Raw genomic sequence first — 21361 nt, 5'->3', positions numbered from 1 at the left:
AAAAAAAAAAAAAAAAGGTCTGCATTGGGTTTACTGCAAGTTATGTAGCTGGAGTTGCCTAGGCAGCTGACACCTCTGGCCAAATCCAAAACTCCAGTTGTTATTGAAGGCAGATACACCATCATCTTGCTTTTCTTTCCCAGAATTGTAACACATTCACGAAGTCCCTACTCAGCAGAAAGCAAAGGAACAAGCCTGTGCTAAGCAACCAAAAATAGAACATCTCATTTACTTCTATGCTCCCTTCCATCACATTTCTTCCTCTTTTCTGGGGCCATAAACTCTTCCCCATTTTGATACAAGCATCTCCAGTACCCCAACTCAGTTGTGTTCTGGACTCACTTCTCACCAGCATCTACGGAGAAGTTCATTGCTCTCTCTTTATTCAGATTTGCAAGCTGTAGCAAATATGACCATTTTAAGTCTCTTTCCCCATAAACATTCATTTTATATAGTCCTATAACTTTTTATCTGAAAGAAGATAAAAGAAGATACTTTAAAAAAGTAAAAAAATCCAATGCCATTTTCTGTCAGCAATTTCACACAGCTCCTTAACTTAAAAATATAAACTATGCTTTAAACAACCACGCGCTCTGCAATACTGTCCTCTCAATTGCCTTCCCATCACACCAACAGTATTAGGTAAAAGGGAAGACTTCTCCCATTCATCAATAGAGGAGTTATTCATCCGAAGTTTATTATCTCAGGTAATTCGATCAATACACTTCACCTTTATAGTACAGTTGTCCTTGTGAGCAAAGCATTTTGCGTTTTATAGCGAGATGGTTATTATGAAGGCTATTCATAGGGAAATTCTCTGCAGTTAAAAGTTTTTCCAATTAACTACATTTAACATCGTTTAAGCTGTAAAATGGCGGTTACATTTCATACCATGTTGTCTAAGTGTGGCAGTGCTTAGAAAGCAGTTAGCGCCCGTTTGGCAAGTACATCAACCAATACTTTGGAATGGGAATCAAGACAACCCTGCCAGCAAATAGAGAAAGACCTTTTCAGTACAAAGCCAGGAATATGCACCAAAAAAAAGCATGCATCAGAAGAAACCTTTTACGAAACGGCAAAGAGCAGCCCCAGAGTCTCCACAGCCCTACGAATGCTTCTCGGTATCAATTCTTGTCTTCTCTTCCCTTCCCTTCGTGCAATGTCAGCACTCTTCCATCACGTTTCTTTGTGAGTTTTCTTATTTTGATCGTGATATTTGTGTAATTGAGCTATGAACTTCCACTGAATTACGGCATATGAGAAAAAATTGTCTAATGTCCTCTGGGAGGAGGATCTTCCAATACCACCATCCTCACTCTGTATCTGCAGAACGTAGCATCTGAGCTGCCTCCTCAGTTGCTGGCATTCAGCATCAGGCACCACAGAAGACAAGGAAAAAATTCTTCAAAATAGAAGCAAAATAACAAATTCTCATAGATCAGATATTCTAAGGAGAGAAACCTCTAAAAACTTGCTCAAAAATAAAAAATTATTATTCCTTGTGAGACATACTCAGAACAAACTAGTTCATTAAAGTCATATCAGCACTTGCAATTGGCCCTTGTTGGCCAATAGAAGGAGACATTTGCAACTTTTCCCAGGAAATTATATTCTAAATCCTTCATGAGGTGGACCTTGTCCTTTTCTGAGGAAACTTGATAGCAGTCTTTAGTATTCACTGGCATAATTAGGACTGCAGTTAATTTCATTAAATTCTCTTGCTGCTAAATGAAGCAGATTATGAGACATCTTTTATTGCAAGGCATGAAATTACAGCCTGTCAGCTGCCAATGGTAGAGTAAAACTAATGAATTACAGGGTAAATAACACCAGAATTAACCAGCCAATTTAACATAGCAGAGAACAAAGTCATTTTTACTTAGAGCTCTGGCGAACACCACCACCACTGGCATACCTTTCAGCTGAAAGGGAACCAACTCAAGGAGCCTCAAAACTAAATAACCAGGGGAAAGCCACATTTATTGTGCAGCCAGCACTGCCAGGAAGTGACTAGAAATCGGTCAGATGATTAGTAGACATTGCATGGCAAAAATATTTAAATTGTGGTTTCTCCAAGTAGTTTGTGCTGATTTTTTATTCTTTATGCAGCCCACGAAAAAGGGCAGACGTGCATTAATTTGTTAGTATTATAACTAGTTTAATGGTGACAGCTCTTCACAGACAGTACTAGACACAATCCCCATCAACGAGAATAGATACACTATGGATAGATAATTATGGCCGGAAAGCAAGTATGACTAACCAGTTCCTTTTCCTATACTCATCCTTCCACACCTCTAGCACGAGGTACAGAGGATGCCTTTTCTCTGCACAATAGCCCAGGCCGCCCTCCCTGATAGGAATGCAGGATGGATGCTCTTCTGAGATCTTATCAGGAGCTTCCCAAAGGTCTGAGAGCAGGACTCTTCCCAGATTCATGAGGTCTGTAGAGCTGTTAGACATGCAGGCTAGGTTTTGGGGTTTTCTTAGACTAAAATCTACTCTGTGTGGGCAGGTGTACACCCTGCTCTTTTTTAAATTTTCTTTTCTTTTTTTAAATAATTTTAAAGAAATCTTGTTATCTGGAAACTGCTGCAGGCCCATGTTTGCATGGGGTAGAATAGAATTGTAGAGCCATAGAATGCCTTGGTTTGGAGGGGACCTTCAAAGGTCGTCTAGTCCAACTCCCCTGCAGTGAGCAGGGACATCTTCAAACAGAGCAGGTTGCTCAGAGCCCCAAACAACCTGACCTGGAATGTTTCCAGGGATGGGGCTTCTACAACGCCTCTGGACATCCTGGGCCAGTGTCTTACCACCCACAGTTTAAAAAAATTTCTTCTTTCTCTCTAGTCTGATACTCCCTCTTTTAGTTTAAACCCATCACCCCTTGTCCTGTCACAACAGGTCCTGATGAAAAGTCCCTCCCCATCTTTCCTACAGGCCCCTTTAAGTACTGGAAGGCTGCACTAAGGTGTCCCTGGAGCCTTCTCTTCTCCAGGCAGGACCACCCCAACTCTCTCAGCCTGTCCTCACAGCAGAGGGGTTCTAGCTCTGGACCCACACCAACAGGTCCACATCTCTCCTGTGCTGATAAACAAGGTACTTATCATCACTCTCACAAAGAAAGGCAGATACTTCAGTGCATGGATAGCAGAAAGAGTCACTCTTATAAAATCCCGACTGTGCTGATGAAAGCAAATAAAACCAGGGTAGACCATGCAGCTGATCCAAACATTAGTGTAAATAACACTTAATTTCAAATTAACACTCTTCCTTTTCTGTGTGTAATCCAATGATTATTTTTCTGGCTAACATAAAATGAAGGGCTGCATTAGCTGGAGAGCAGATTGGCCTAAATACAGAATGGCCTGAGTCAGCATTAGTGTCTTCACCTCTAGGGGACAGAGCTAACGCTGCAATAATACCTGTGGCAGTAGCAAAGAACCGGTCCAGGGAGAGAGAAAGCCCATGTTATTAAAAGGGCTGATTATTCCTCGGTTTGGCACACATGCTGAAATCATTACCAGCTGTACACAAACCAGGACCATTTTAAAATGATGTTTCAAGTTGATTTTCAGCAGGTTTCTAAAAGCCAATACCTGAAGTCTCCTTTCTTCTGTGCAGTTCTTTCTTCTGTGTAAGTTCAATGTCAACTAACTATGATGGAGAGCTAGGGATACCAAAGGGATGTTCTGACATGTCATCTGAAATTTCATATTTGCCTGTAAGACTGAAAGTCTCTAGCTTAGAAAACAGACTGTGGTTACAGCCTGGTCTGTTCTGCAGGGAGAACGGACTGTGAGCCTGCAGCTTGGTAGCAGCCACAGCCCATCTTGTTTCTTACATCAAACAAGGCAAGGTGAAAAAAAGTACACAATTTGTGTGTTCCTCCACTTTAAAACAGAGATGTCAAAGCACAGTGACAGCAGGTTTGTGTGACATTGATGGCAGTAAGACTGGAGATGTTAAGCTCACGGAAGCTGAGATCAATACGTTAGAGAGGAACACTGCGTTCCTCTCCAGTAAAACCTTGTGGTTTTACTGTTCATGAAGGATCTTGTTTATTCTCTCATTTGGGGATGACACAAACATCACAACTTGTCTGGCTTGTATTTTTAACAGAAAACCCAACAGACCCAAGAATTAAAATTCCAAATGTAAAAGCATTATAGAATCCAGAACAACAAAAAGTAAACCACAAAACAAAAACTACACAGCGGAATTTGTCGGCCAGCAAAATTACCTACTGACTGATGACCCATCAGCAGAAACCCAGGTATTTCCACACAAATACATCCTATTTCTAATGGAATTATGCACGCACTGATACTACTTCTGCAACACACAGCATGCAAACATGTATGGCACCAAATCACTCAAAACCATGGAAGCAGCTGCAGGATCTTACAAAATTGCTCTGCTAAGAAAAGCAGTGTACTTTGCATCATGTAGCATCTACAGGAATAAGTACACCTTCTCTGGGAGAGTTTTCCACGAACTGGGTCGGCATAATCTTTGATTTCAGATTTTAAAAATGATCCTCATGCATGTCTCAATGTTGGAGTGGGAGTAGGTGAGGGCAACAGCCAAGGAAAGCAAACCAGGCACCCCAACACTGCTCAGTTACAGAAGAGCAGAACTTCTGAGCCATCACTGCCAATGCCATACAAGAGCTCTTTGGGACCAGGACGTCAACACCATTCACAAAGTCTGGAGAATAAATTGTCTATGCAAAAAAGCATTCCTGTAAAAGAATTAAACTCAAACCTGATTTTAGAAGTTACAGTCCCTGAACTAAGATATGCCCGTATCTGCCATGAGTTCAGAAATGAGATTTCTGTCACAGATGGATTCTCCAAGCACACATATGTATTACACGGGAAAGTTCTACTGCTCTTTGAAGCTTTTGTCTAGCTTAACGGAATGCACCAAACCCCTCGCTCAACCCGGTATGTTATAGTATTTCTGTGAACTGACCCTGCACTGCCCAGGCAGGTGTTCTACTTCAAGCAGAGAGATGACGAGTCTCTCAAGTCCCGCTTTGTTTACTCTCCACGGTTTCAAATTACCATCATACATATTTTAGGCAATTATTTTACCACCACCAGAACTATTCCGGACTAACACTGATACCTTGCCTTCCAATTTCAACAAGGGAAAAATCAGCATGCTGACAGCATGCATACATCAACTCCAATGCATTTGTTACGGAGATCTACAGACTGAAAGTTCTTCAGACTGTTCAACTGGAAACAGCTCAGAGGCATTGACAAGGTGCCAAAGCAGCAGAGCACCAGAGGCACCGATATATTGCTTCAAGCTAGTGATCGATCACCATGCTTCAAGCTTAAAGACATCAGCACCTTAAGAACCAGACACCTCTAGGGACTGGTGGGACACTGTCTGAAAGAGGCTCAAGATTTTTAATGCTATTGAAAACGTCACCTGATTTGTGTTCTCACTTCCCATCCCCTTCATAGTCTGCGTTCAAGATCTGCTCTCCTTCCTCTTACCTGTTTAATACAGATTTTGCTTCTCCTTGGTTCTCACCTGGCTTCTCACAGCAGCGTAATCTTCTGTTTGAGTTCTGTCCTGCTAATTCTGTTATCCATGACATTGGCATCCCTTCTCCTCTTCTCTTACCTTTAAAGCCCCTTGCTTTTGTCTGCCCCCTCACTTTCTGCAGAAGCAGGGAGCTGGTGATCTTTGTGATCTATAACTATGCAAGAAATCTCGTTTCACAACATCATATCGACAATAAGAAGTGTCGCTTAATTTGAATTAAGTATGACTCAATCTGTATGAGGAATTCCTTACAGAAATTGCCTTGCGATGAGACTAAAGTGCTAACAACAGCGATCATGCAGGTATTTCTCACCTACAAATACCATATTGCCATGAATTACAAATTGGCAGCAAGATCTGCTGTACAAAGGGCCAATTCAGAAAGTGTTCTGAAGAAGTTCTCAGCTTAAACAAAACTGACACATTGGTCTTCAAAACGCATAATACACTTGAGCAGTGGATGGAAGCAAGTGTTCTCCCTGCAGCAGAAAGGGTTTGCACAGCTCATCTGCCAGACATGGTGCTGCAAGTCTGAAAATCTACGTACTTCAGGAGACCTAGCTCACACAACAAAATATACATACACATATATTTTAAGGATTGGATTTGAGTATTTATTTTACACGAAGCACATCAACCACACCATATGCATTTCTATACTTCCATAGACTGCATCCTGAGAACAACTTGTTTTCACTCAGCTTGCTCAAAGCTCACTAACTCTGCTTTTATTCTAGGATTTACAGCGCATCTCTCTCCCCGTAAAAAGTTGGGCTTTTTTTAAAAACTTAACTTAAATTTAATTTTTAATTTGATTTTACAGCTTGTAAAATTTAGACTTCTAAAATGGCAATACCTTATTCCTTAAACAGTCTCTACTCTCCTCCTTTCCAGTGTATTGCTCACTTCCAGACAGCAGAATTTCTAAACAATTCAACCACTCTCTTTGCTATTTTAATTGATTTTTCTTTCCAATACCTCCTGCACTCAAAGATTTCTTAATTTTTCCCCCCTGAAATATTCACACAAGAAGAGAGCATTAGATGTTAATCTAACTACTTGATTTGTAGCAGTTCTCCAGTTCTCTACCCAACCATTTAAATACTGTCATTCATAATAGGGTGATATACTGTACTATAAACCCTTTTGCAAATGGTACGTCTTGGTATTTTTCTTTTGTGACAAAGAATCATACCAGTTATAAAGGGAAAAGGAAGGTACTAAGTGCTCAGGCTGACCTACAGAATCTCACTGTCTCAACAGTTTCTCCCTCTTTCTAAAGGAAAGTCCGTCCCCCACTTCCGCCCTTTTAAAAGCAAATCGAAGTCACTAAGCTTATATTGTTTCCTTATAGAGAACATTATACAGACTGATGGCCCCCAAAGTCCAGAAGCTTACTCTCAGCATTAAGCCTGAAACCATCTCCTCCTCATCACCCCATACCTGTGCACATCTGTCTCAGAAAAGAGCAGCAACACTTCCTTTTTCTGGCAAACACACTGCAGATTCCTATGTATAATTACAACTAATTACAGCTAAACTGTCTGTAATTAGCCCTCTAATCTTGTAAGCAGTGATCTGATATGGGAACTCAAATCACTACTGCTAACATGTCCTGAGTACTGTGGTGGCCAGCAGATAACACCTTTAGACAGAGCCTGATCTGGCTTTAAAGGCAGTGGGATTCTGTCCCCAGCGCTGCCTTGAACCCTTCACCTAATCACTCTAACTTCTATGCCATTTTATCCTCAAAGTACATCCACCATTTGCATTCACTTCCCAAACAGAAACCCAATTTGAACTCACAGGCACTTGGCACCTCCAGATCTATCTCAGCAAGCTTACAAGAGAGATGTGGGTTTCAGAAAGAAAGCCACCCAACCACCCAACTTCCCCGCAAAACAGCCTACCGCCAACACGGCTGCAATGGTGACTGCCTGTTCTAAACACATGCACAGCTTCCAGTCTGTCATTGGAGAAGTGTCTTGGTCAGATATCAAAAGCCTATAAAGGTAGAACACCTTCCAAGCTCAGGTTAAACCAGCAAAGGTTTGGGCAGCCAGGTTTTAATTCAGGTTAGCCTGAGTTCACCTCCCACTCCACTATATTCACAGAATCACAGAGTGGTTTGGGTTGGAAGGGACCTTTAAAGGTCATCCAGTCCAACCCCCCTGCACTGAGCAGGGACATCTTCAACCAGAGCAGGTTGCTCAGAGCCTCGTCTAACCTGACATGGAATATTTGCAGGGACAGGGCATCTTCCACCCCTGCTCTGTTTTCATGGTTATTTTAGACGTCAAGCAGACACACAGCACTGGGAAGAGACGGCACCCAGCACTTCGGCAATGATTTGCTATCAATAGTGAATGTGTAGGAATAAGAAAAGTCTGGCATGTGCAAGTAGTTAGGTCAGACCAGAATGATTTGGCTTCTGTTACGGGACTTGAGTCTTTACAGGTCAAATTTCATTTCATTTAGTCACCAGCTCCAGTCCTCGTCCCCTTTCCTATGTGTCTCTCTCTACCGGTGTTCCAGCTTTATCCTAGGGATGACTAACATGGTTGCTTGTGCTTCCAACACCATCACTAATGGCACTGCTGAATGGCACCAGCCCTAGAGCTGGACGAAGCTTGGTCCTCCTTCCAGTCAGCTCAGACCATGGTCTGGCATTAGCTTTTGTTTCCCATCTTACAGTTTCCTATCCACATCATAGCTTTTAGCCAAATGCATTTGGATAAACTCTCAATTCAGATGTGATGAGACAATATCAAAATGCTTTACTAAAATCCAAATATTTGACATCTGTTATGCTTGCTTCTATCAGAAAAGCAATCGAGTGTTGCTGGCAAGTTTTAGTCTATATAAACCACTCTGTGTATTCCTCATGGTTACATTAAGCCTCTCAGGAAAAATCCTGCAGCTGGGAGTTTGCATTACCTTTGTCTTCTCTCTAATACTAGTTAAAAGGCTCATCTCAAGCCTTACAGCTCTAGGACAACTGTAAGTGAAATACATCCATGTCATCTAATCATATCACTCATCTCCAATTTATCATAACATGAAGGATTCTTTATTACAAACACAACACTCCATTATAAGATTCTTCTCCTTGTTCTAACTCATGCAAAATAAACAAAGATTTTCTTTTGTTTCTTAAGAACTGCACTATAGAATTATTCCCTTTAAATTCAAAATATTTAAGTGCCAACATCTGGCCTGTCTGCTGAGACCGCTCTAAAGATGTGTTGATAATTACTGCAGCCAGAAGGTTTCTGAAGAATAAAAGCAGGATTAGAGAAAACAGTATTTTAACTAAGTGCAAGGACTTCCATAGTGGGTAGTTTGAAGCTTGATAACAAAGAAGTTACAGGCAGAGCACCTGCATTTCATTGCTCCCCTCCAAGCAATAGTCCTTCTTTACGGCATTTACTATTTTTAAATTGCCGTCACCACTTACACACTGGATAAATGTGTTACATACTAACAGTGCCAAAATAAAAACAAAAATTAAAGCCAAACCAAAACAAAAACCCCTAGGAAACGAGGGATGTCGGCCCACCACCCCCAATTCAGATTCACATGCAATTACCATGCAACTAAAAGGTAGCAAAAGAACTGTGAAAATATTTAGAATGCCCCAAGTTTGCCTTGTTCAAAAAATTAGGCTAAAGGGCTTTAAGTGCGTGCTGTTCAGTTTACTCTTTTGATTGCTTTACCACTATGTAAATCAATTTGTTAATGTTCCTTACAAAATGCATGAGCCAGTTATACTGACAAACACACAAAGCTCATTCGTAATTAGCAGTTAATTAGTACGAAGGAACAGATGCTGTTAGAGTTTCAGCAGGCGAACAGGTTCTGTAAACAATGCTTATAAATCTAAATGAATTTATTAACCACAATGCAACTGTCAACATTTTGCTGGCAACCAGACAAATATGGTGGAATCCCCAAAACATCTTTACAACATATTAATAATCGTTGTGTCAACCGAAGTCTATCAGGCAGTCTCACTTGCTAACTGTCATAAGCTTTCTACTTAATCTTGTTATGTCACTTTGCATGCCCTAATTCTTCACGCCCTCAGAGGAAGACCTCCAGTCACCAAAGTTAGCCCAGACGCACATGGACTCACCTCCAATACCCAGCAGGCATTTTTGCAAGAGGAACATCTGGTTTGCACCAATACCTTGAACGAGCTTCTACAAACTCAAAACCGACAAGCAAGCAGGCACAGCCCTGAAAGCACATCTCAGTTCTGAAAAGTTTGCAGTTGTTTTCTTTACAGCAGTTAGTGCTCGATGAGAGGTCACTACTACGAAGGCATCTCCAGATCTCATCCACTAAAAATAACTAAAGGTCAATTATTTCCACTCCCAATTTATAACATCACGCACTCAGTAAGTCACCGACTGATGCTGTAGTTGGGTTTTTTTTTAATTATCTGGTTAGATGTGGATAGCTCAAATAAAAAGAACACCTCTTGAAAGCATTTTCTAGATGCAACTATGAGAGCAGTATCTAGACACAACCACCTTGAGTCAACGGCTTTGGCCAGGGGCCAGTTCTTACCCTAAGGGCAACAGTGAAGATACCTTAGTGCCCTCACTGCTGTCGATCTCTACATGTCACATTGAGATGCCACCTTGATATATTACACCATTTCAGCACTGGAAAATTCTAATAAATTTTTAAAAGTCGTGTTATGGCTTTCTTTATTGATGTTCTCTTTTATATCTACATTGCTCTCAGTTGTTCCCTCCCCTCTCCCCCAAAGTATTCTAACACCTCTTCACCATGTTCTGCATATGGATTTGCAATACAGTGACACGCAGAAGAACATGAGAACACCCCAAGTATAGTAACTTCCCCAAAGCTTCACAGGAGAGACTGCTTGGCTTGCTTTCCACAGGCTCCAGTCCTACTCGCTGCACTGTTACAGAGACCAAAATCACAGAGACTGGGAGAACCCATTCTCTGCTGGCATGAAGCACCAGGCAAAAGAAGATATGGATGTTCATGGTAGAGCCTCACAAAAACCAAATACTGTCTCCCTCCTCTTATGAACACAGCACTGGAAAACAGATCCTTGACCAGTTTATCCTACAGAGCAGCATCTGCTCCTTTTAGACATACATAGTCAGGAGGACTTCTTTGCCTTTTCTTTAAAATTATTTTTTTTAATATAAAAAGTTCCTGCATTACTCTTTCTGTAGAGGTTGACAGGTCTTCTAGTACTCTCTCTCTATTCTCATTCTCTTTCCATGGTCTCTCAAAGGATGCTCAAACCTGATGAACACTGCTCTCAACAAAAGCTGGAATGTCTCCTTCTGAATCATAAAGATGTGCAAGAGCTATAACAACACCTGATGTGTCAGCTAAGAAATCACGAGCTATTAGTCAAACCCAGGAGTTTTTCCTTACCTCTTTGAAGAAACAAGTAAGAGCATTTCATTTGGATAGGACTTTGAAAAAAGAGAAGGTGGAACACCTCTTCCTGGCAATCATAAGCGATCTATGAGCTCTTACAGCCTTAATGTGGATATCAAAACATTAAACAAACAAAAAGTTTTCCTATTTTTCCTGAAGTTGTTTTATACTATGACCTGCCATCATTTGTTGTGTCATACAAAGGGAATATGATTTTTGAAACTGTGTGCCCCCTGCCAAATTTGACACTCAAACATTTAGATACATTTCCTTAAGTAAAAATCAGTAAAAAATAGAATACTGAGTTTATCATCACATGCATTGTACCACAAAGACAAATTTTTGAGCTGAGAATAGTTATAAAAGCAAGTCACCCTGAGATGAAACTGGTTAATTCATTCGCAAACTACAAGCTTCTTTCCGTTATGAGAACCAGAGTCTCCTGCTAGCTTCACGTCAGTCAGAAGCAGTCAAAAAAACTACAGAGAGTTAATTTCTCTTTGAAGTTCATTAATAATATTTCAGTTGTAGATCTTTAAACACACCCGTGGAGCAGCTGTAGGCTGCTCACCTTGGTTGAGACTATCACTCCACAATTTTTGCAGGTATTTAGAGATAAAATAAGGAAAATTTATAGGATGGGAGACAGAAGACTCATTTTAAAGACTCTTAAATATTAGGAGACCAGTTGAAAGAAACACAGTGGAAATTCAATCCTTATAAGCCAAGGACCCAAATTACAGCTTTCTTCTGCAACCCTCAAGACACCTCAGGAAAGGAAACCAGTAGAACCCAGAAAGCAGGAAGCAGCAGATGACTTGGTGGGACAGACTGACAGGGAAGCAGTGTAATTGCCTCAGCCTGAGAGATGCCAAGGTTCTCGCCCAGGCCTGCCTGCTTTGGCCAAGGGCCACGAGGGGCCGTTCGCTTGGACAGGCCTTCACCAAGGGCAGCGGGGAGCTTAATGCTTGGAGCTCGTGGGGTTGTGCAGGCTATCTAACACTGCAGCCCACCGAGCCGAACAGACAGCACCCTCATCTCCTTCCACTGTTCGGTATCAGAGAGGTATAAATTAAAGCTTCCTGAAACGGTGAAAAAAATTCCATTAAATCCAAGAACTTCTTAATGCTATTTTATTCCAAAAACTTAGGACTACTGCTTTTCTTGGGACAGCATCTGAAAATCTTCAACAGTAAAACAACATCAAACCAGCTTTTGCTGTCAAATGAAAACATTATTCCAGGCAGGTACATGTAGCCGTAGCCATTCCTCTGATGTAAGGGCACATTTGATCTAATTGGAAAAAAATATTTCAAGTGCACTGGGAATAGTCACTGTTAACTGAATGCAACAATGAAAAAGGAAAAAAGAGCATGCAGACCCGAGGGAATTACCAAATCAATTAACAACTAATTCAGGAACTAATTTCTGCATTGCCTCTTAGCACAAAACTGTATCTTTAATTTCTCCTGCAATAAGCATCACCATGATAGTCCTAACACACTCTGACGCTTTAAATGAGTTTACAAGTATCTCTTTTTGATTGGCTATATAACATTATTTCTTCACAGTTCAATGCAACCACAGCCAAGTGCTCTGAAATATTTAATTATACTGGTAGCTACCAGTTAACAATTTACAGAACCACAGTGAGTACAAAACATTTTATAACTAGTAATCAGCTAATTAAAAACACTGCAAAATGTGTATGTTCTGATTATAAACAATTGCAGAGGAATTACATAGAAGATTTCAGCAGTAAGAGTATTTGGCTAAAACTCGTACCCTTGTGTTTGTACAAGCAGATCTGGATACTGATTACCGTGATTAGACAGAAGTGTGACAGAGGAAATTACACCTCACGCTAGATATAGTGAAATAAAACTATGTCATCTGCCAGTTCCTCGTAAATCACAGAATTTTTGACTTTGGAAAGCCACTCTCCAGAGACACTGATACCAGCTTGCAAACAAGTATCTAGAAGCCTACATGAGCATCAATAATTAAAAAACAAAGCAGAAGTTGTTTTGGTGAATGCCTTGGAGTAGAAGATGGAGCAGAGGCAGCATCACAGCGGTTTGGGTGTCAGTGAAACAGCTTTGGTGCAGGAGCTCCGCAGGCCGCACCTGCATCGGCAGGTATGTTGGATACAGAGGACACACGTATAATGTCGGCAAGTAAACTCTAGAGTTGTGTGCACCCTCCAGATAGAATTTTAGAATCATCTAGGTTGGAAAAGACCTTTAAGATCAAGTCCAACCACTCACCCAGTACTGCCAAGTCACCAGTAAATCACATCCCTCAGCACCACGACTTTTAAACCCCTCCAGGCATGTGGACTCCACCACTGCACTGTGGGCAGCCTGGGGCAGGAACTGACAACCCTTTTGGGGATGAATTTTTTCCTAATATCCACCTAAACCTCCCCTGGTGCAACCTGAGGCTGTTTCCCCTTGTCCCGTCACTTGTTACTTGGGAGAAGAGACTGACCCCTACCTCTCCTCACCTCCTTTCAGGGAGTTTTTGAGGGCGAGAGGTTCTCCTCTGAGCCTCCTTTTCTCTAGGCTGAACACCCCCAGTTCCCTCAGCTGCTCCTCATAAGATGTTTGCTGCCATCTACCTTTTGAAATGCTTTTGGTCATTACATGCATTAGCCATTTTTATTTCAAAACATAACCTGATTTTGAATGCAGACAGAAGAGAGAAGCCGTAGGACAAGCTCTAGCGCTCAGCAATGGATCACAGGACCTGCTAACACACTAGCTGTAGCATCGTGCGTCCATCCTGTTTGCGCTATACCACTTTCCTCTGCCCTGTCAAGTCATATGAATTAAGTAAGAATAGATGCTAAGATGGTTGCTTATTTGTTCTCTCTTTTGGTAGACTCAAAGTAAACATTTACATTGAGGAAACCTGCCACAAAAAGCACTTGTTGTTTATGATGGCGGTGGGTCTTGGGTCTGACACTTGCCTGAAGCACTACAGTGCTCTTCTGCTCGCGAGGACGGCTAAGGACATCAGTGTGACTGACTAGACGTGGCAGGCGATCTCTTTTCAAAATCTATTTCCAAGACGTTGTTGTACGCGCTGAAATGGTTTAACAGCTGTACAGACAGCCCTGGGTACTTTAGGGGAAACCAGATTTCAGGTACGATATTCCTTCTGGCTCCATAGGAAGGACCAAGATACTAAAACCCAAATTAAGCTTTAAAAACCTTTTTTTTTTCTTTGAAGTTAAGCTATGCAGACCGATGGGGAATAAATGTGTTACAGTTCCACCTATTTGGGTTAAAAGGTTACAAAAATACAACTTTGGAAATTCAGTGATCAGAAATAAGGGAAGAAAAGCAAATGGACAGCCTAAGCTTGGAGATGCTGAAGGAAGGAAGGAAACCGGATGGCACCAGAAACTCCTGCGTCACCTTCAGGCTCTCCTCCTCACCCTCTGCGGCACAGAAGGCCAGTGCAAAGCATTTGCTTGGTCGGGCTGAAAGAGGCGTGCTGCTCAGGTTTACCAGCACAGATTTTTCCCCAAATAGGAAGATTTTTGACAAATTGCTTCAGTTACGTTCTTCTAAGGCTAAGGCACTTGGGAAAGGACTGAAAACTCACAATGCGGTGGCCAAGTTTGAAACAAAAAAAAAGTAAGCAGGAAATTCTTAGGACCCCACAACTTGATCTCAGTTACTTAAAAAAAAATTGCTGATAAGGGATCGTAAGTTGCCACACAACTTCTCAAAGATTTCTGAAGCTACTTAACTAACGTGACACTTTTTCCATGCAAAGTTTGACATTTGTTGAAAGCATTTCCAAATAGCTATCTGTGCCAAGTTTAATGCTATCTTTTAAAAAATTCAGAGATCCGTTGTAGAATTCCAGTTTTGTTCATACTCATCTTCAGGCAAAACTGAAACTTGTGCAGCCAGGAACCAAACTCTTCTTCATGAAAAGCAAATCAGTGATTCCTCCCCCCTCCCCGCTTGGTGACAAAGCCCCTACCTTAGCCTTGACCCAAAAAATACCTGATTTCATTAAGATTACTTTAATGTACTTAAGTACGCCAAGCTGGTAGGCAAAGAAGGTCATTTGAAATATCACCTAAAAGTAAAGCCCGAATAAGATACTTGACTTTCTCTATTAATACAGCCATTTGCAGACTGAGAGAAGCGAATGGATTCTGAAGTTCACCTTTGCGAGTCATGGATGGCAAATTTTTCACCATGTCATCAGCGTAACGTTAACCATTAGAACATTTATTTTTCATCCAGACCTCCAGTTTGCTATCTCTAAACAATGCAGGAATTTGGGAGCACAAGAGATGCAGCAGCTCCCAGGGTATGCCAAGGGTTGAGGCAACCTGCCAGAATCTGTTTTGACCAGTTTAGGGGAAAAGAACAGTCAAGGTTATATAGTTGGACTATATAATAATATGAGCATCTGTGATTAAGTGCAACGGCAAATAGAATAAGGTCTGAAAGCAGGAAGTCAAGGCCAGCTCTTTCGTATTTATTTACACTCTAATCTGGAGGGGATGGGGGCAGGAAAGAGGAAAAAAATAAAAAAAGAAAGAGCACACAGCTGCCATCCCAAAACCAGACCTCCCATCTGCCACCCACGATTTGCATGTCACCTTCTCCAGGCTCATTTGTACTTCATTAACTGCCATTGACTTAACAAGATTTATGCAAATGACACCATAGGAGCTCGCTAACTCCCACTGCAATCAAGTGATTATGTATGTACAATTCTCCACAGCAATGAAAAATTAATACATGACAAGCCCCCTCACCGCTGAGCTGAGCTGCTTGCTTTTATTTTTCTTGTTGTGCTTTTTTTTATTTGAATATGCCCTACTGATAAAGATCTAGCAAGACCAGAAAACACCAGAAAACAAAATAATCTTCCCAAAATGCTACAAAACACCCCCATCCTGGAAACTCTGTCACTGGGACCTGTACAGCCTAATATGTGCTTCAAAACACTTATTCGGGCTGCCAGGAACAAGTCTTCGAGTTCAGAATGAACGGTTTTGAACAGCGTAAGCCAGTCACCCCTACGTTTCCTTTAAGGGTAGTATTAGCAATGCTACAGAAGGGAGCTTAAATATTTTTAGTTTAAGCACCTCTTTCTCAGAGGTACAGAACTTTCGACAAATGGTAACTTTGGACTAATACTGCTCCAGATGTTTTCTGACTCCATTTCATTAAAGGGAAATATTTAAATAGCACAAAAGTGAGATTTCTTTTTGTTTTGGAAAAATTCTGGTATTTGCAGTCCTCAAAGGATGCTAAAAGCACAGGATTTAAAGCACGCTGGCACCACTATGTATGCAGAGGCTGCTTCTGCCTCCTCGAGGAATTAGCCTTCCCAAAATTTCACCCACCTTGGAGTATTTTGGCAGAAGTTAGCAGACAGGTTTTAAAACCACATCTGCTTTTCATTGCCTACATTTCGGGTTGCTGATGGGAAAAAGAAGGTCCGTCAGAACAATTTTATATAGCTTAGACCAATAAACATGTATTTAACATAGCGGTTAAAAGTGATTTTTAACATTTAAGAAGGACAGAATGAGTAAGAACATTAACTCCTTTTGACCAGGATGCTCTAAGTTAAGGAAAAAGCCCTGAAGGAGCAAGGTGTTTCCTTGGAAGGAAAAATGCCATTTCCAGTTTTTCTGAGCTCCCCAAACCCTCAGGAACTGAGAACAGGAATTCAGGAGCAGGTTGCAACTCCTGGCTTTCTTTTGCCCAAAAACCTGTGCAGGTCAGTAGCTGGGTCCCAGAAAGGCTGTAATACAGAATTATAAGCAACTCTTTATTGAAGCACATTTCACAGGATGTGTATATGTATTTAGAGAGAAACCAGGGCAGAAATGAAACACCCCTTCAAAAACCCCACTCCTCTACCCGTTTAAACTGTCTCCGAACACACCAAAGCATCACTTGGATGCCAGACATCATCCATAGCTATGTTGATTCAAGAGCTGCGACAAAGACCTGATCTATGAAAAAAGCCCTGTAGTGGAGATGAATTACAAACTCCTCGTCAACACATTTTCCACACTTCCCAGAGAGCAGCTTTCTTTTTTTCCCCCATACATTTATTTTGTGCTCTCCTCACCATATAAATATTCTTGAATAATATCAGTTCCTCCTTCCCCCTTTCATGTGCCCCACTAATGTTGAAAGAGATTTCATTTTTTCCTCAAAACCAGCACATTTCCAATCTCCATGTAACTTGTTTTGGGAGGGTTTTTGCTCGTTTTGTTTTTCTAAGTTGGGATTTTTGGGAGACTCTGGGTAGATAAGAACAACTCACCACAAAATATACCGGACAACCAAGCCATTGATTTCAACAACTGAATAGTGAAGAGTTCTGTCATGCACCAGCCCTCATCAAGTGTTGCTGCCATACACAGAGTAGGAACCCACAGAGAATAAAACAAAGTACTGACAACAGATTTGAGAAAGTCCTGGTCACTACATGCTTTTGAAGATTCCCAAAGACATCTTTAGGTCAAGAAGTTCCTTTTCACATCTCTCTGTTTTATTAATGCATAAAAGAGACACCATCTTTTCTAGCAGGAATTCCTACTGTCTCAGAGAAACATGCCAGTATTTGGCACCTGTAGAGCCCATCAAGAGCACAGTCTTATCAGCAACGTGTGCCACCTCCGATAGGGCCTCTAAGTAGTGGGTAGACAAAAGGCTGCTCCCTGGTCAAACTGCAGGAGCCATTTCTGCTTGAAATGGTGTCATTTGTCATCAAAGACCACTTCAGACTAATGCATGTTTTTAAACAGTAATGAAACATTGGCAGTATGGATATACCTGGTATATCAATTTTTAATATAAAAGTATCTTTTCCTACTCCATCTTTTTTTTTGCTTCAATGGTTAGGTGGTGCTGGTCTCCTACACCTTCCTGAAGACTGTCTATCCATAACATAAAAAACCCCTATGAGCTCCCATACCCATTCTCTTGACATATGAAGTGAAACACCCCCGAGAGCAACCATCCTACAGCACCGCATACCATTCAACCTCCCTTCTTCCAGCACCCTTCTGAAACGCCGATGAATAGGACCGATCTGCTGACTACAGACCTGCGCAAATACTTGCTGAGAATTGCTCGTACGTGACAAAATTAAATTACCATCATTGGGATCAATAACAAAAAACAGACATTCCTGAAAGACTGGCCACGCTCAGTATACAATTAGGGGTTTCAGGGAGAAATTTTCAATACAGAAGTTTGGGAGACTGTAGAGGATATTTATTTCATTACAACACGGGATAGCACAATTGCATCTCAAATGCTTATCTTAAAATTCTCTTCCTACAAGTGCATTTTATAGCAAATTAATTCCATACAGCAGCGTTTTAGAAATGAACAGTACTTATGCCTTGAATAAACATTGAAAAATATATTTCTCAGTTTTCATTCTCAGCTGCATTTGCAGACACTTCTGTTTAATTAGCATTACCCAAAAGAATTCCAGCCGGTCTAACCCATCTCGTACCATACAAAAGCTGTAGAAAAAAACCCCGTAGCTTGTTTTAAATGCCTGGAATCTCCTCCCCTGAACGTGGAGCCAAGTACTGAGCTGATCTGGTTTCAAACTGCTCTTCTGAATTGCAGTGTGTTTGATTAAAATTTGTCTACTAGAGATTTACAGACACCACAGCACTTTTGCTGCCTGAGGGTCCCAAAAGGTCTTTTAAACTGCCTTTAAGAAATCATTAAGGGTACAAAATCATCCCCCTCTTCCTTCTAAAAAGGAAAAAACCCACATCCCGACAAAGTACGTGAACCCAGCGCCAAACAGGAGACCCTGGGATACCTGGCAAGGTGAAGCATGAACTGAAGAAAGATTAGAATCACAGAATCATTCAGAAGAGGCAAGTGACCCTCTGAGGGTAGGAAAGCCCCCAAAAGAAACTGGAAACAACTGCGGGGGAGGAAAATAGGTGCCCTTCCCTCGGCACTGCTGCTGTCTCCAGCAAAAAGTAACTCACACGGAAGTAAATACTGCAAACACTATTGCAGAAACTATCTGTAAAGCATCCTGTACAAATGGTGAGCGTGGTGTTCTCAACTGCGTGAATCCAGTGTCATTCCATCTGAGAAAGTAAATGGTCTCATTTCACCCAAGCACTTCGCATCAGATGCCGACATTGCTTTTGCCTTTCAAAGGAGCGTTCTCGGCTACAATTTAGCATCAAGTTTCCGGGCTAATGAAAGTGCATCTAGGCTAGTAAAACAGACCCAAACAAATCCTTGAATTCAAGTCCTGTTGTGTAATGAGGAAGTTTAATTAAGGCCACGCATTACAGCTGTAAACGTTCTCTTATATAATAAGGTCTAAATGAAACCGAACCTAATCAAAGTTACAATTCCTTCATTAGCAAATTACAAACAAGAGCGTGCAGCTGACACACCGGCGCTGATTATCACAACTAATTGCCTCGTCGTTACGATCCCGCCTGAAACTGTGTTCAGATGTCCGTCTGCAGCCGCAAATTAGGGCCACATCAGGCCATTTCTGCGATCACAAGGGGCTCTTGTAGCGCGATCTGATTTACCCTGCCGACTGGCAGCACACGGCCCAATCAAAGCCCCCTCGACAAAGGCAGCTTTGAAGCCAGCACAGCCTAGAAACCCGCTCCATATGCAGGCCGGCAGACTGCACTTCATTAGGCCTGTTGTCACATTTTCCCTCTTCTTATTCTAATGATCCTATTTTAATACACATAGGAACCTCTCCTAATTGATGTCAAGTGAGTGACTTCCACATTCATCACCAGAGCACATCAAATGCGTCTTGGTGCATGGGCGGTCATCAGAGTGCTTAAGACCCGAGGTGTGTCTCCAACTACGGAAAGCAAAAAAAAAAACCTCAAAAAGAAAGAATTTCGGCATTACCTGTTTAATTGGGATTGCGCGACCGCTTCCAATGCTATCTGTTCTGCTCTCCAGGACCTTCTTCTCTTTGTCTGGGTCACTCCCTTTCCGAGACTGCAGAGCAAAAAAAGAAAGTTTGTGCTCCATTAAATGTAGCAGTTCACACAGAGGATGCTTTAAAAAAAAAAAAATTCTTTTTTAAAGCAATTAAAAAAATATTTTGACACATAAATACAGACTCAAAGGGTGAGGATTAGAACCTGCAAGAATACACAACTGTCCCAAAATCTGACTACTAAAATTTCTCCTCTCATTATCAACCATCCACTTGTTTGAAATGGCGTTTGGGTTTAAAGGGTTAGTTTTACTGCCTGAAGACCCAGCAGATGAGAGGACATGTTTCTGAAGTCTCCAATAGCAGCTCCAAAGAGGAATGAAGGTTCCAGCTTCCCATAAAAAAATTTCATGTGTACACGCATACGTTTAACTTACATCTGTGCAGGTTTTAGAAGTGTTATCAACTACATCGAAATGTGAATTTATGATGCTGGTTTTGATCACCTTGATTTTTACTTTTTTTTTTTCCTACTTTTGGTGAGAAAGTTGGTATTGCAAGAAAAGGTAGCAACCGATGCTGAAAAAAGTTCTCTGGATGCAATGAAGAAAAATCAGCATGAGGATAATTTAACCAATGTTAAAATTTAACTAACGTTAAAACCTGAATTGCCTGATGTTGGTTTTCTGTAATGCTGGAAGTGGTGTAGGAGTAAGCTCACAGCGCTCACTTTCTGACTTTATAAAGTCATACAGGAATTTTAAGAAGTTATTCAGATTCCAGTCCATTATTGTGAAAGAATGCACGAGCATAACGACTGTGACAGATTTATTTTATTACAAAAAGAAGACCCAAGAGTCATCCTCCTTAATAACTGAACTGACAAGTGACAACTTCACTCCATTACTTTTCAATAGGAACATTACTCACACAATATTGAAAATGGGAAAACATTTTCATGTGCTTTTCAAATCTGAGATGATATATGAAACAAATACATTTGTGATGTCCAGTACCACAATGGGAAGTTAATGAAAACTGGAGCAACACAAAATCCAGCTTTTCATTTTCAGCAGAAGAGAGACGTTTGAAAGCCACTGAAATTAGGAGAACAATTTGGATCGTGGTTAGCTAATAGCCCTTTTCCGTATTACATGTAGTGGTGGAAGGAAGAAAAAAAAAAATCCCCAAAGCAGTTGCCTTCGGGTGAGAGAGGAGAGAGAAAACCCACGGAGGAGGACTTCAAGTAACACCATTCTAAGCAACACATTTACCCAGCAGGGATCCCGTGCTGCCTTCCCTGCGCTGCCGGGAACGGGCTCCTATCCCCAGTTACTATGGTTCGGGGCAATGGAATGACGTGCTGGGGAATTAAACAAAGCATAAATGAAAGAAAGCAAAACAAGTG

At 41.3% G+C, this 21361-nt stretch overlaps 1 protein-coding gene across 1 annotated transcript in view; it reads right to left on the bottom strand.

Annotated features, from left to right (window-relative positions):
* Positions 1-21361, bottom strand: part of LOC104489158 (arf-GAP with GTPase, ANK repeat and PH domain-containing protein 1) — a gene marked incomplete at both ends in the record, with an annotated part of 91874 nt that overhangs the window by 20413 nt on the left and 50100 nt on the right. The window contains one exon of the mRNA XM_010131322.1: positions 19920-20012. Within this exon, the coding sequence (XP_010129624.1) occupies positions 19920-20012 (93 nt within the window). The remainder of the gene's footprint in view (positions 1-19919; positions 20013-21361) is intronic.

This window comes from Buceros rhinoceros, unplaced genomic scaffold (assembly GCF_000710305.1).
Source record: "Buceros rhinoceros silvestris isolate BGI_N320 unplaced genomic scaffold, ASM71030v1 scaffold3030, whole genome shotgun sequence".
In the NCBI taxonomy this organism is placed as follows: Eukaryota; Metazoa; Chordata; class Aves; order Bucerotiformes; family Bucerotidae; genus Buceros; species Buceros rhinoceros.
The sequence above is the reverse complement of the archived record's forward strand: the minus strand, read 5'-3'. Positions and strand labels throughout refer to the sequence as shown.